The following is a 15,681-nucleotide window of genomic DNA, read 5'->3' on the forward strand; positions in this document are numbered from 1 at the left end:
TAAATATATTTATAAATACTCATATAAATATATTTATACTTATGTAAATATATTTCTAAATATAAATATAAATATAGATAGATATGATATGATATGATATATCTTGTTTGTATGTAGTGTCTACATGCCATCTCCCCCATTAGACTATGAGCTCCTTGATAGGAGGGAATGTCTTTGCCATTCTCTGTATCCCCACTGCTGAATACAATGCCTGGCACATGGTAGGCACTTAATAAATGTTTATGGACTGACTGATTAAAGATTCTTTACAAGGCAAGTCTGATGAAACAGTGACTCAACCTGAAGAGAAACAAAAAACAACCTGTGCCAGGCAAGTCAAATGACCTTCCACCTTTCACCACCTCCTCTCCTTAGACCTCTATGGAGATAGCCTACCACTCTGGCACTGTACTAAGGCTAGGAATAAAAATACAAGCAAAAAGAAAGATAGGCCCTACCCTAAAGAAGCTCACATCCTAATGGGCCAACACACAAAAGAGGGCTGAAAAGGAGGAGTGGAGTAGAGGGGAGAAAGTACTTGCTTGGAGGCTGATGGCAAAGAGGACAGTCAAAAGCACAGCTGGGAGAGGAATGAGGCATGACAATCTTGTCTGGTCCCTAAAGTGGAAGCCCTGGAAGGAACTCACTAATTGGAGAGAGATGTTTCAGAGTGAGAAAGCCCAAGGCACTAAGTGAAGTTGCAAAGTAAAAAGGAAACTGAGTCATGATGTCAAAATCCATAGAGTCAGAAGCATAGCCGGGAAAGGGAATGAGGTATGACCAATGCGGGCCCTTTCATCCCCAAAATGGAGGCCCCAGAAGGAATTCACCAATGGAAGAATGGAGCTGGCATGGCAAATATGCCAAAAGCAAAGAAATGGGTCTCTATATCAACAAAAAGAGGGTGATGTCATGGAACAAGAACTGGACTTGGCAGCAGAAGACAGGTTTGAATCCCAACTCTGCCACTCATTAGCCTCTCTAACCAAAGGTAAATCACTTAGCCTCTCTAGCCACAGTTCTCTTATCTATAAAATGGAAGAATAATTATCCTTATACTACCTACCTCATAGCACTATATAAACATGAACAATAATTATTCACATTCATTCTGTACTTAGAACATAGAAAGGTTCAAGCTATTTGGAGCCATTTTGTAAGTTGGCAACTTGCATCTCAGGAAGATCTCAAGACAAATGAATAGATAATATACCTATGATGGTGTACCTATCTCTAAAGGAAAGTCAAACAGGAAACAGTTTAGCTTACAGTTCTCAATCTGGGGTCCATGAACTTTAAAAAGATTTTTTTGGATGACTTTCAATATAATTAGTTTCCTTTTTAGTCCTACATGTTATGTTTTATGCATTTAAAAACATAATTGTCCATGACACAAAAAGCTGGGAAGCCCTGATTTAGCTACATGTATGCCTTTAAGTTTTTGGAAATCAGCTTCCTATCTCTTGAAAGAGGTGGTCAGGATTACTTGACGAGTATATAAGTTATTGAGTGTTTATTTAACCCACCAATAGTGGCAAAGGGGTCAAAACCTTTTTTAAAATAAGTTTTTATTGGTATTTTCTCTTTCTTACATCACCGTAGAATTCCATGTCTCTCTCCTCGCCTTTCCAAAGAGTTATCCCATATGACAAAGTGTTTTGTTTTTTTAAAGAGGAAAAACAAAAATTAGCACAACTGATCAATACATTGAAAAAGTCCCTAAACATGTGCCGTGTGTAACACTCATGGACCTCCCACCTCCACCAAGCGGTAGGTTGAAGTGTCTTCTCATAGTTCTTTATTTGAGACCTGCTTGATCTTTATAAATCTGTTGCATTTAATTTTGAATTTTTTGTGTGTAATTGTTCTTTCCATTTACACTGTTGTAGTTACTGTGTATATTGTTTTCTTGGCTTTACTTACTTCATTCTTCATCAGTTCATATAGATCTTTCCATGCTTCTCTGTATTCATCACACACATCATTTCTTACAGCATAGTAATATTCCATTACATTCATATACCACATTCTATCTAGTCATTCCCTAATTGATGGATATCTTCTTTGTTTCCAATTCTTTTCTATAACAACAAGTGGTGCCATAAATATTTTGGAGTATATGGGGAATTTTTTTCTTATCAATGGCTTCCAAGTAATGGAGTCTCTAGTTGAAAGTATATGAGCATTTTAGTCACTTTATTTGCATAATTCCAAATTATTTTCAAAATAGTTGTATCATTTCACAACACCATCAACAATGTATTAGCATGGCTATCTTTCCACAGCTTTTATATATACATATATGTATATATATTAGATAGATAGATAGATAGTTTATACCAGAAACAACTACATGATACTATCATATGCAATTACCATCTCCCTCTGTAAAATCAGGCACGGAAATGTGAAGTCACTGCTTCTATGTCATACAGCAAACACTCCTCTCTTCCCAACACTCAAAATTCATACACAGGTTGTCCACTAGCTCATGCCTTCTTTGGCCATCATGACCGATAAAACTATTAGTTCTAATGGGCTTTTTGTGGGGTAGCCTGGGAACAAAATTACCATTTACAATATTATTTCTATAGGGAAATTGTTATCCCAAAGTTTTGAAACACAACCCATTTGTAATTTGAATCTCTGCAGGAATAAACAAGGTTAGGGAAAAAAAAGAAGTTGGGGAGGGGAGATCCTCAAATAGGCTACAAGATGTGAATGATTTTAGAATATTCTAGCAAACATTGCACTCTAATGATTTTTATCTAGTGAGCCTTAGAATTTGCCTGATTACTGACTCATATCTGGAAAAATTAGCACGCTATAACTTAGAGAAAGAAATAGTCAGGTCAGTTCTAATAGCAGCCACAGAGAAACCTCCCTTAGGAGGTGGCAATAACCAATACACTATTAGCTGAGGTTTGTTCTCATTATTTTGTGAAGAAGTGTCACAATGGTTTGTAGTTCCACTTGATAAGCCTAACTTTCTAATACTAGGGGATACAGAAACCAAGATAAGTATTTAAGTGAAGTGTCCAGAACATATTACATCTGCCTTCCTGTTAGAGGTATTCTCTCCTATGGAGTGTAGTAGAAATCACGTGCCCTAGCATCAGGACTCACGATACTTGTTGTTCAGTCCTTTCAGTCATATCTGCTCTCCATGATCCCATTTGGGGTTTTCTTGTCAGAGATACTGGGGTGGTTTGTCATTTCCTTCTCCAGTTCATTTTACAGATGAGGAAACCAAAGCAAACACGGTTAAGAGACTTGCCCAGGGTTGCACAGCTAATAAGTGTCTGAGGCTGCATATGAACTAAGAAAGATGAATCTTCCTGATTCCAAGCTCAGTGCTCTACCCACTGTGCCACCTCACTGCCCCAAGCTGTGTATGGGCAAGTTACTCAAACTCTCTGAACTCCAGTTTCTTCATTTGTAGAATGGGAATAATTACATGGGCACAAGAAACCTCACAGGTTGTTGGGAGAAAAGTGCTCTGAAAATCTTAAAATAGATGAACTATTATTATATTTTCAACTCAAGCTGCCTTACTTACTCGTGGAAAAGGTTAAAGGGTTCAAAGAATGCCTTTTTATGTTCCATCTCATTACATAAGATGAAGAATTCCTAGACAAGGGGGAAGAAATCATTCAAACAGCAAGTCAGGAAATAAAAGAGGCAGCTAGGTGGTACCATAGTGCACAGAGCTCCAGGTCTGGAATTGGGGAGATCTGAGTTCAAATTCAGCCTCAAACACTTAATAGCTGTGTGATTGATCCTAGACAAGTCACTTAACCCCTGTCTGCTTCAGTTTCCACAACTGTAAAATGGGTATAATAATAACACCTACCTTTCAAGGTTGCTGTGAAGATAGAATGAGATAATATTTGTAAAACATTTAACATGGAGGCTTGCAAATAATAAATGCATGATTAATGCTTCCTTTCAGGGAAACTATAAAATTGTAGAACTAGAAAGGACCTTAGGGACCATTTAGTCTAATGCATCCCTTTTACAAATGAAGAAACTGAGGCCCAGACATAGCAAGTGATTGACTCTGAGTCATTTTTCCACCACGTCTCAGGAAGCTCACTATAGGGAAAATCTCATCGCCCGTCAAGATGCCGTCAGTTTTGGTACCCTACCCCTATTATTGGAAGATGGAGCCATGAACTTCAAAATCTCCATTTAAGGGGGAAGCTCAGCTCAGAACATCTCATTTCTCACCTGACTTCACTATTTGGAGACATCTCTGGCTTCTCCACCATGCCCTAGGTAACTTTCTCCTTCTTCCCACTCTCTAGCTTCCTTTGTGTGTTGTCTCCCCCCCTAGATTGTAAGCTCTTTGAGGGTAGGAACTGTCTTTTTTTTCATATTCACATCCCCAGCACTTAGCACAGTGCCTGGTACACTGTAGGCACTTAACAAATATTTATTGATCATCAACTTGTAAGTAGTAGCATCAAACTAAAACCAGGGATATGCTGGAGTTAGCTCAAATTGGATCCTGAGAGCTGGCATCAAATTTTCAGTTTGAGCTTTTGCATCTCAGAAATTGGTGAATACTACAAATCAGGACTTGACTTACTGTTTTGTAAGACTATGATGGGAAAAATGTTAATGTACATTAAACTTAAAAGTGGGCCGTGTGTGTGTGTGTGTGTGTGTGTGTGTGTGTGTGTGTTTCCTGGAGAACCAGTTGTTAAAAACTTACACAGACTAAAACACCACAGACTAGAACCTGGTCTACTGCCACCTAGCACAATTTTCTTTCCACTAACAATAACAACAATAATAATAATAACAACAATTTACTTTTTTAATTAAATTTATTTATTTTTAGTTTTCAACATTCATTTTTATAAGATTTTGAGTTCCAAATTTTTTCTACCTCTTTCCCTCCCCTCCCCCTCCCTAAGATGGCAAGCAATCTGATATAGGGTATACATGTACAATCATATTAAACATATTTGCATATTAGTCATATTGTGAAAGAAGAATCAGAACAAAAGGAAAAAACCACTAGAAGGAAAAAAGAGAGAGAAAATAGTATGCTTCGATCTGAATTCAGAGTCCATAGTTTTCTCTGGATGTGGATAGCATTTTCCATCATGAATCTTTTGGAATTGTCTTAGATCATTGCATTGCTGAGAAGAGCTAAGTCTATCAAAGCTGGTCATCGCACAATGTTGCAATAACAGCAATTCACAGAGTGACTTAAGATTCACAACCCTTTCTATATAAGAAACAAGTGAGGAGGTAGTGCAAGGCAAGACCACTACCATCAGTATCAGAACCCCTGGGCTGAAAGCCTGGATTTCTTACTTTACTACCATGTGATTAATACCTTTCAGGGTTAGAGTTTCCTCATTTATCAAATGACAGGGCATTGGACTAGATGAATTCCAAAGTCTCTTCTAGCTCTGAATCTATGACTCTATGAACTCAAATTTGGGGAAGAATTAAACTTTCTCAGAGATATATAGCCAGTAAATAGACTAGTCAGAAATTAGACTCAAGTCTACCTTGTGACTCCAAGACCCATGCAGACTTCTTCATACACTATTTTATCCTCTCATGAGGAATTCAATGAGCACATCTATTGCAAGATGAGGTCCCAGAAGGGAAAAAATTTTTAAATCAAACTTAAAGGGGTCAGGAGAGGCTCCAAGGAAAAGGAAGCATTGGACCTAGGCCTTGAAGGATGAGAAGGGTAGGATTTCAACAGGCACTGGTTAGAGGCAAAGGTCCTCTATACCTCCAGGTGGGAAAGCACAAAGTACTTGGGTGGGAAGGAGACTTCCCACTGAGAGAAATGATTATTTCTCTTCTGTATGTAATAACTAATTATTGAATTAGGACCAAGGTCTTTCCCCCTTTTTGCTTCCTCATCCAGAAATCTACCAGTGTGGGAAATCTTGGGCATACTGTGGATTCTTTCTCCTTGTGTTTACTCAGACAGGTCTGGGAAAATGTGGATTCCCCCTTTTGTCAGACAGGTGGCATGGAAATGATAAGTCTCTTTGACCAAGACTTGGGTGATCCAAGTCACCTACCCCCAAGACCCTCATTGGAATATAGCCCACCATCTCATTTTAATATTCATTCTCTCATTGATTGATAACCAATCAGAGTTGACTGCCACCCTCAGGCACACCCACTCTTCCAAGAGCACCACCATGAGGGGTCTTTGGCATTCAAGGGTGCCCTGACCTCTTTTTATTAATAAACATGCCAGCCTTGTTAATAAAATGATTAAATTGCCCCAAAACTATGTCCTTGAACTTTTTAAACATCACACCACATGAAGTATTGTGAGTATTGTGAATAAAGTGTGTAAGAGATGGCAAATAGGCCAGTTTGGTTGGATGTACCATCAGCATAGGGAAATGTGAGAGAGAAGGCTCAAGAGTCAAAACATCATCTGTAGCTTTGCCTCTCAGATAAATCACAAATTCCTTGAGGGCAGGGGCAATGGAACCTATGCCATTTGTACCCCTCTGGTTGGCACAGTGCTGAAACATAGTAGGCACACTGTTTGATTCTAAAAATGTGTCTTTTTAATGTGGCCTGTTTTACTTAGATTACCTTTCAGGCAGAGTAAGTGATAAGTGAAAGTTAGCTTGCTGCCTCCATTAATAATTTACCTGAGATAACAAGGCATTTAAAAATATATACATCTCTTTTCTCTTCTTTCCTCTGCTTTTCTTGAGGGAAAAACCATTATGGGAACATAGAAAAAAAATGTGCCTCCGCCAGGACCTTGCACAGTGTTCTGCATAAAAAATGTCCTCTTGCATTGACTTGAATCACCCTCTGGGGTCACTTTCTAAGTGCCTTCTCCCCCTTTTCTTGCTTTCCTTGTGTCTGAGAGCTGCAGACTTGTTCCAGGGTGAACCCGGACTATGTGAGTGGCCATAGCTCTCCGAGCTAGAGTCCTGCTTCCTCCTGGGGATTTTAATAAGAACTAATACTTACACAGTGCTTTAAAGTTAGCACACTGCTTTCTATGCAGACATTATTATTATTCCCTTTATACAGATGAGAAAACTGAGTCTCAAAGATGTGAAGTGGAGGTAGCATGGTAAGTGGAAAGAACACTGGCTCTAGGGTCAGAGAACCTGGGTTCAGATCCTGCTTCTAACTCTTACAGGCTGGGAGACCTTGGGCAAGTTATTGAAGCTCCCTGGACCTCAGTTTCTTCATCTGTAAAATAAAAGGATTGGACTGAATGGCCTTAAGAGTGTTTCCCGCCAGCTCTAGATCAGTAAGTAAATGTAGAACCCTGGTCTCCCTGACCCCAAATCCAGCACCCTATCTACTTATAACACTGTCACAATACACTGCCATTTTTCAGGCCATAAAAATACTTCAGGCGTATGAGGTGGAGAATTGCCATAACTTCATATGAGTCAATAGGGTGATTGCCCTGGCCCCAATTCAGCCTCCATTTGGCATGTGCCTCACGCACATTCCAACTATTTTAGGGGATCTGGAGGGTTCAGGACGGCACATAAAGGCAATATCCCTCCCTCTCCCCATGCTTATATAAATGTGTGTGACTGATCCTGTGTTCCACGGGGAATCAAGCACTCACTTTTGCAGTAGAAAGTAACTAAACTAAAACAAAGTGCACAGAATCATAGCTAGACAGAGAGTTCAAAAGATCTTCTTATCATCCAACCCTCTCATTTTTTCAGATAGGCAGAAGGAGGCGCAGAGAGATGAAATGCATGGCCCAGCATCGCACAGCTAGTATGTAACAGAGCCAGGACTCAAATCCTGGCCCTCCCCCTAGATTTGGCACTCTTTCCACCCTCCCTTGCTATGTCCCTCACACCTGCTCGCCACGTAACTTCTCTATTCCCTCTCAAAGCTTCAACTAAGGAACTCTCTCCAAGTTCCTGGTTCTGAAAACAAACCACTTGGATTTATGGGTACTTTAAGGTTTGTAAAGAGCTTCCTTAACAACATTCCCCTGAAATGCACAAGAGGAATATTTTAATATGGATACTGAGCCTAGAAAGTGAGGCCTAGAAAAGTGACTTGATTAAGGTCACCCAGCTGAAAAATGTCATAATTGGGGCTAGAACTCAGGTCTCCTTACCTCAAATGTAGTGCTGTTTCCTCTGGACCACACTGCCAAAGAAGCAAATACCAAGAAAGAAAACAAGCTAATAGACCAGACCTATCTATCAATAATAATAGTCAACATTTATATAGCTCTTTCAAGTTTACAAAGCACTATAAATATATATATATATGATATATATACAAATATATACATATCTATCTATATATGTTATTTCATGTAATCCTTACAATCAGTCTGTGAAGTAGATGCCATTATTACACCCATTTTACAGATGAGGAAACTGAAACTGAAAGAGTACCCAGAGTCACATACCTAAGACTCTGAGGCTGAATTTTAATTCAGATCTTTCTGAATGTGAGTTCAATGTTCTAACCATTGCTCCACCTAGCTTCTTATTTAAAAAGGGGATACTGAAACACAGTCCAAATTCCTAAAGCTTCTTCATCTTTTCCACATAATTGCATACAATGAGAATAAATGTTCAGAGAAATGCCCTTGAGAGCAGCCTCAGTTATCATGACAGGTTCTGTTGTTTATATTCAGCATACTATACTTACTAAGGCAGGAATGGGAGGGATACATATATGTTGTTTAAATTTATATTCATTTTGAACTTAATAAGCATCAAGTAAAATTAGTATTTCCCAGAAAGAGACATACATTTCCAGACATGGCTAATGTAGGAATTTGTTTTGCCAGACTATAGAAATGTTTGAAGGACTTACTTTTCTTTTTATTTACTCAATGGCAAGGGGTAGTAGAGTGAAAAGGTATTTTTTAAGTTGCTATTGAAAAATAATTTTAAATGAGCATTTCCACATACATAAAGAAATAGAAAAGATGATTATACATGAAACTGCAAATCTCTGCTATATACAACTTTCTTGTTTTTTAAATATAAAATAAGTTCAACTTGTAGTTTTCATAGCTGTCCTGTCTTTCTAGCTTTCCTTTTGTTCTCTTTTCTTAATTAAAAAAAAGACTCTGTTTTTAAACTACTCTATCCTTATCCCCCCATTTTAAGAAATTGAAAAAAAAGAAGGAAGGAGGGAAGGAAATGGAGGAAGGAAGGAAGGAAAAGAAAGAGAGAGAAGAAAGAAGAAAGAAAGAGAAAGAAAGAAAGAAAGAAAGAAAGAAAGAAAGAAAGAAAGAAAGAAAAGAAAGGAAGGAAGGAAGGAAAAGAAAGAGAGAGGAGAAAGAAGGAAGAAAGAAAGTAAAAGAAGGAGGAGCAAAAAAAGAAAAAGAAGGAAAGAAGGGAGGAAGAAAGGAAAGAAAGAAGGAGAGAGGGAAGGAGGAAGGAAAGAAAGAGAAAGAGAAGGAAAGAAAGAAAGAAAGAAGGAAGGAAGGAAGGAAGGAAGGAAGGAAGGAAGGAAGGAAGGAAGGAAGGAAGGAAGGAAGGAAGGAAAGAAGGAAGCCCAAGCTCTTGTAACAAATATTCAATTAGGTAAAACAAATTCCTACACTGGCTATGGTTAAAGATGGATATCCTTCTCCTTATCTTGAGTCAATCACCTCTCTGTCAAGGGTAGGTAGGATCCTTCATCATCAGGGACTAATAATTTAGAAAGATTTTCAATAAGGGTTTTCTCAATGGCTTTCAGTTAACTGGGGGGGAGGGTCTTTTTCTTTTCTTTTCTTTCTTTCTTTCTTTCTTTCTTTCTTTCTTTTTTTTGTAAATTCACAGAATTAAAAAACCATAAAGCTACAAGGGATCTTAAAGATTGCCTAGGTTTCATCAAGATCATGCAGATCAACCATGTTAGCCTCAGCTCTGGAGTCAGAGAACTTGGGTTCAAATGTTGCCTCTGACCTTTATTCCCTTTGTGACCTTACCCTCCCTAGGTTACAGTTTCCTCATCTGTGAAATGAAGGGTTTGGACCAGTTGCCCCAGAGACACTTTCTGATCCCGGGTCTATGATCCTCACTGTTAATAGTTTTGGAGAGGGACGTGCTCCTTCTCCATGTTAATATAGTGCTGGTCCACGTGGTCTATTAGTCTGTTATGGACCCTTGTTACACAGCACTAAAATTGAGGAGGAAGACATGTGCTATAGTATATAGTTCCCATGATGCCATTGTATAATAAAGAATGGCTTGGAGCTATGAGGGTTGGGGAAAAGCTAGGTTATTACTCTCCACAAAGACAGCTTCCCTCCAACCCTACAGATATTAATAAGGTAGTCTGTAAATTCATAGCTTGAAATAATGAAAAAAGATTAGGGAAAAACACTTTTTCTTCTTGTGCAGGGTCTGCTTTTATTAACAGCTGCTTGGGTCTGACTCCATTTATCAAGCTCTGAGGCTAAAAGAGACTGTAAATTGTACATAATTTATACAAAGATAGAGTTCTTTGAGAGGGAAAACAATGGCTTGTGCCAGCATGGAGCATTAAAGAAAGAGAAAAATACACACACATAAGCAATTGTTATACTCAATGTCTCATTAAAAAAAAAAAAAATCTCCCTTCTGTTTTATAGCTGGGTCCTGCCCCTCCCTTTGCCTGCCACAGAGTCAAAATGAATTTGAAAGGGAATAGTTGCTGTACTCTTCTCAGTGTGTTGCCTTTAAAAAGATTTCCTTCCATTTTTTTATGGATTAATAAGAGATGATAAATGAGCTGCTGGGATCCATGACTCCCTAGTAGGTCTCAAACTACTCCAAGTTGCACCAGAACTTTAAAAGATGATCTATGGTCCATGGAGAGGATTCTCACATCTTCTTACCCAGCAGCCCCTTTACCCATATCACTACCCTCTTTTTTGGGCCCTCTTCAATTTTCAGTATCCTCTTTCTGATTACTCCTCTTCTTTGATCTTGCCCTTCCTTCCCCTCCCCTTGTCACCCCAGGTGAAATTCTACTTCTAGGTTAGTGCCCAGACTCTGGCCGCTGCATATGTCTGGCCAGGATAAACTATGGCAGAGCAGCCAAATTGTCTTGGGCAGATCCCCATCCCCGTCTTCAGGACAGCAAGGTCCCAGATAGAGTCAGAGCACAACATCTAGACCAGGGGATCTTAACCTGGGGTCCTTGAACTTGTTTTTTTAAAAAACCACACATTTTTATAACTATTTCATTATAATTGGTTTTCTTTGCAATTCTGTGTTTTATTTTTATGCATTTAAAAATATTATCCTGAGGAGTGAGCCCATAGGCTTCACCAGCCTGCCAAAGGAAAACAAAGCATAAAAGGGTTAAGAACTCTAGATTCAGACCTATAAAAATGTCCAGCAGCCCACAAAACTTTCACTGACCCTTTGCCCATCTCCCTCTGCTACTCATCCCCATACCTTCTGAACATGCCCTAACACTAAATTACCTTTGTGAACTTACCCTCCCTAGGTTACAGTTTTCTCATCTGTGAAACAAAGGGTTTGGACCAGCTGCCCCAGAGTATTAATACTAATACCAAACAGCAAAGCTCAAAGCACAACTTTATTCATGAAGACTTCCTGTCCTCTTAATTGCTAGTGCCCTCCTCAAACTACCTGTCTTTAACTACCTTTTATTTATTTGCATTTATTTCCTATATGCTTATATATGTCCTTGTTGTCTCTCTCATTAGATTGTAAGCTCTTTGAGTGAAGGGTTTTATTCATTTATTCTCAGCACCTTAGCACAGTTCCTGGCATACAGTAGGTGCTTAATAAATGTTTAATTGGTTGGTTGATTCACTGGCTTGCATTGTGTTACTTCACAGGTAAAAAGCTCTTTCACAAACATTGTCTTATTACATCCTCACAATAATCTTACCAAGACAGGGCAGATAATTCTGTCTCCATTTTAGAAGCATATCAACTGAGGCTCAGAAGGTTAAGTGATTTGCTCAAGGTCGCGTAGCTAGGACACCAGGCTGACCGAGTCCAAACGTCTAGTAGTCCTGGGCTAAGTGCCTGGGGAGATACAAAGTTTAAATAAGATGATCCCTGGCCTCCTGGAGTTCACGGACAAGTGGGGAGAGGACACCAACACAGATACTTGAAGTATAATACATCCTAATACATGATAAGCTCCTTAGAAAATTACAAAACAAAGGCTACATGGGATATAAGTGGTGAAGGCTGTTATAGATGGGGTGGAGGAATGAGTGAAGGCTTCCTGAATTAGGTGGCGTTTGGATTGGGCTTTAAAGAATAGAAAATCATTAGACAAAGGAAGGAAGGACAACATTCCAAGTGCATGGGCAGGGTAGGGGGGAAGGATGATATGGAAGCACTTCTTATAAAGGCACAGAGTAAGGAAAGGACAAGTCATATTCTGGATGCAGAGAGCACTTCAGATTTCCTGGAACGTAAAGTATGTGAAATTCAAGAAATAGGAGACTAAGCTGGGAAAGGGAGGGTGAAGACCTTAGCAGCCTCCACACCCTCCTAAAGGAAGAAGCCAGGGAAGCCCAAATCCCCTGAGTTATTCAAAGTAAAGCCTGCAGTAATGGCTCAAAAGCCTCCTTTTCCACTGCTAGGATGTTTGAGTATCAACTAGCCCGCCAATTTACCAGGTTGTTTCTCCCCTTCCCCACTCCCCAACATGAATTAGTATCAGTTTCAGAAACATGACCTGCACATAGGTCCAGGTTCCCTGCTCTCTCCCAGCAATGATCCTGCTCAACCCACAAAAGAAATCTTAAACAAACTCAACAGTCATTACCAGTTTGCACGGCCCAGTTCCGTTGGCCATCCCAGAGGACCTGACCCATTTTCATCCTCCCTGACTATACTTGGTGTGGTGAGTATTTCCCTTCAATAAACTTTGCTTGCTTTACCTTCTCTCTGCTAGCTCCCATCTCCTGCTGCAGTCTCTATTTATTGAACCCGCTCCTCCTCTTGCACCCTGGGATTCCAAACCTCACTCAAGCTACTTTAAGACACCAAAGGTGCAAGGTGGCACCAAATTGCACAGTCTTGTATGAGAGGAAGAAGAATTTGAGCTTCACTAGCAAATCTAGAAACCTACTAATGATTTCCAGAGGGGAAGCAATGAAGAAAAAGACTTTTGAATTAGATGATGTAATTGAAAAGGTCAAGGCCTGTCCAAGAGGTCAATAGATGCCAGCGAAAAGATAAAAAATGTAGTTTAATGAAATGACAGGAACTCCAAAGGAAGAAATGGTGAATGATGGAGGTAGAACAAGGATCTGGAAATAGCAGCAAGGAGCAAAGAGTATGTGGACTCCTGGGTACCACAGTGGATAAAAACATCAGACCTGGAATCAGGAAGTCCTGAGTTCAAATCCAGTCAGCTGTATGACCATGGGCAAGTCATTTAACTTCTCTTTGCCTCAGTTTTCTCAGCTGCAAAATGGGGATAACAACAACATTGACATCATATTGATGATGTATTGACATAACAACAACAACATCCTAGGGTTGTTGTGAGGATGAAATGAGAAAATAATTACAAAGTGCTTAGTATAGTGCTTGGCACATAGAGCTATATAAATGTTAGTTATTATCATTATTGTCATCATCATCATCATCATCATCACCATTATTTTAAGATAGGGGAATGGGAAGAGAAGGGTTGCCAGAGATTAGGGGTAGTCCATGGCAAATCAGGTTTGCCCTATAACAAGTACAAATGAGTTTAAGAGGAAGAGATTGAGAATGAAGGGGACTTTGTTAATGATGAAACTGGCTAAGTGGTCCCATGGAATAAGGAAGCAGCGTGCTTCAGTGGAATCAGAGTACCTGGATTCAAATCCTCCCTTTGACATTTACTACCTTTGTGACCTTAAGTCACTACCATTTTTACCCAAGCAAATCACTTAACCTCTTTTAGCCTCAGTTTCCTCCTCTATAAAAAGAGAAAGTGGTACTAGATGGCCTCTGAGTTCCCTCATAGCTCTCCATCTATGATCCTAGGTGGGCAGAGAGGGATAGGACTGAGGAAGCAGCAGGAGGGCTGACACAGACCCCTCTACCCTCTCAAGCACTTCCCACTAATTATTCTTACATGTAGTCTCTGGGTCCATGAGCCACCTCCCCAAGGGCTCTCTTTTTCCTTGTTGACACTAATGGGAGCTCAGGACTCTATCAACTGGGCATTTGGTCATCACATCACCAACACACTTTGGTCATCAGATCTCTTCAAATGAAAATAATTTCTTAGGGAACTGCACAGGACATTTAGCATCTGATTCAGGCTGATCGTATCGGAAAGGGAAAGACAGAAGAAGAAAAGGCTAGAATCAATGATAAATCCAAGAGTGCAGCCCCTGGCATCTAAAAAGTTCTGCCAACCTCTGCGTTTAATCTGATCTGATCTCCTTATAATTGGTGTATTCAGAGAGAGCAAGAGGTATGGTTACTGTACATTCATGCATTTGCAAAAGACTCTGGTTCCCTTTATTTGTTTCAATATAAAACTCCACAGACCCTAACCACCACAAATTAATAGGCTAAATAAAGCCAGTTGTCTTTACGTGTGACTTCAGTTCCCAGACATAGGCCAAGATTAGGACTCATTGAACAGAGAGGTAGGAGCATATGTCAACTTGTATCTTTTCTGTGTGAGAGTTCCATAACTGCATTGCATGCGTTCAGTAAGCCCCGTAGTTATCTCGGAGGAGAGTGTGGTTGGGGCTCTGTTCTTTGATCCCAAACTGGACTGGAAGAGCACAGACTTACCACAAGTTGTGTGCTTCTTTAATTCCCAATCACAGAGTAAAGAAAGTAGAACCCAAAGGACAATTTCTACAAGACAAATGAAGACAACACCGTATAGCAACAGAACTCAGGTTAAATACAATGGACAATGTTGGTGTCTGCACTAACCCTGGCACCCTCATGGTAAGCCCACAAGAACAATGCCTACCAGGCTATCTGAAGGCCTGCCAAGGTCAGAAATGGAGTAGGTTCAAGCTTCTATTCTGATCAATAAAGAGATTGCATCTATAAGTGACTAAACTTCCAGCCTGGGTAAGATAGGGAAACGCAGTCTCAAAAAACAACAACAATAGTATTTGCAAACATAATAAGTAGTTATTAAATAAAAAATTCCAATCATTTCTTACTCTCTCAAAATGTAGATTCATCCAAAAAGACATCCTGAAACCTCCAGGAAAGGCTCAAAAAGCCCCTACATTGATCAGAATTTGAGTGCATCCCTACTCACAAGCACTGACTCTCACTTCCTCAGATTACTCACAGTCAAAAAATCAATCTCTCTGTAAGAGGCATCAGAAACAAGGTGAAAATGGAGTCCTTAGGGGCTCGATCCATCTTCCAGAGCTGCCTGTCTGCACAGTATAGCCAAGTTGCATTTTAAAGGCTACTAGCCAGTGAGACTGATCCCCAAGCCTGCCAATCACCAGGGCTTCCCTGCATCTCTTCATCCAATGGCTAATGTTTTATTATATTATTAAGTTAATTAGGAAACACTCTGTCATCTGGTCATTTAGGAAAACACCCCAATTTGTTCTGGGACTGCCCTGATCCACCTCCATTAAACAGCATTGAGATAAATGTCCTGACATTCTTTAAAAGAGGCAGCCAGGCAGGGCAGTGGATAGCGCACTGGACCTGTAAATCCGAAGTCCTGAGTTCAATTCCGATCTCCGACACTTACTTGTTGTTTGACCCTCAG

General features: G+C 39.8%; 1 protein-coding gene across 2 annotated transcripts in view; it reads right to left on the reverse strand.

Annotated features, from left to right (window-relative positions):
- Positions 1-15,681, reverse strand: part of RRM2B (ribonucleotide reductase regulatory TP53 inducible subunit M2B) — a 127,249-nt gene that overhangs the window by 19,210 nt on the left and 92,358 nt on the right. Inside the window, exons 9-10 of one of the 2 annotated variants that reach the window (XM_027849987.1) lie at positions 11,851-11,990; positions 11,230-11,262 (exon numbers count right to left, since the gene is read on the reverse strand). The exons of the other annotated variant lie outside the window; for it this stretch is intronic. Of the exons in view, the coding sequence (XP_027705788.1) occupies positions 11,892-11,990 (99 nt within the window). The 3' untranslated portion in view covers positions 11,230-11,262; positions 11,851-11,891. Of the gene's footprint in view, positions 1-11,229; positions 11,263-11,850; positions 11,991-15,681 lie in introns of those variants that run through there. 2 annotated transcript variants of the gene reach the window in all.

The sequence above is a fragment of the Vombatus ursinus genome, unplaced genomic scaffold (genome assembly GCF_900497805.2).
Source record: "Vombatus ursinus unplaced genomic scaffold, bare-nosed wombat genome assembly UNPS02008961.1, whole genome shotgun sequence".
NCBI lineage: Eukaryota > Metazoa > Chordata > Mammalia > Diprotodontia > Vombatidae > Vombatus > Vombatus ursinus.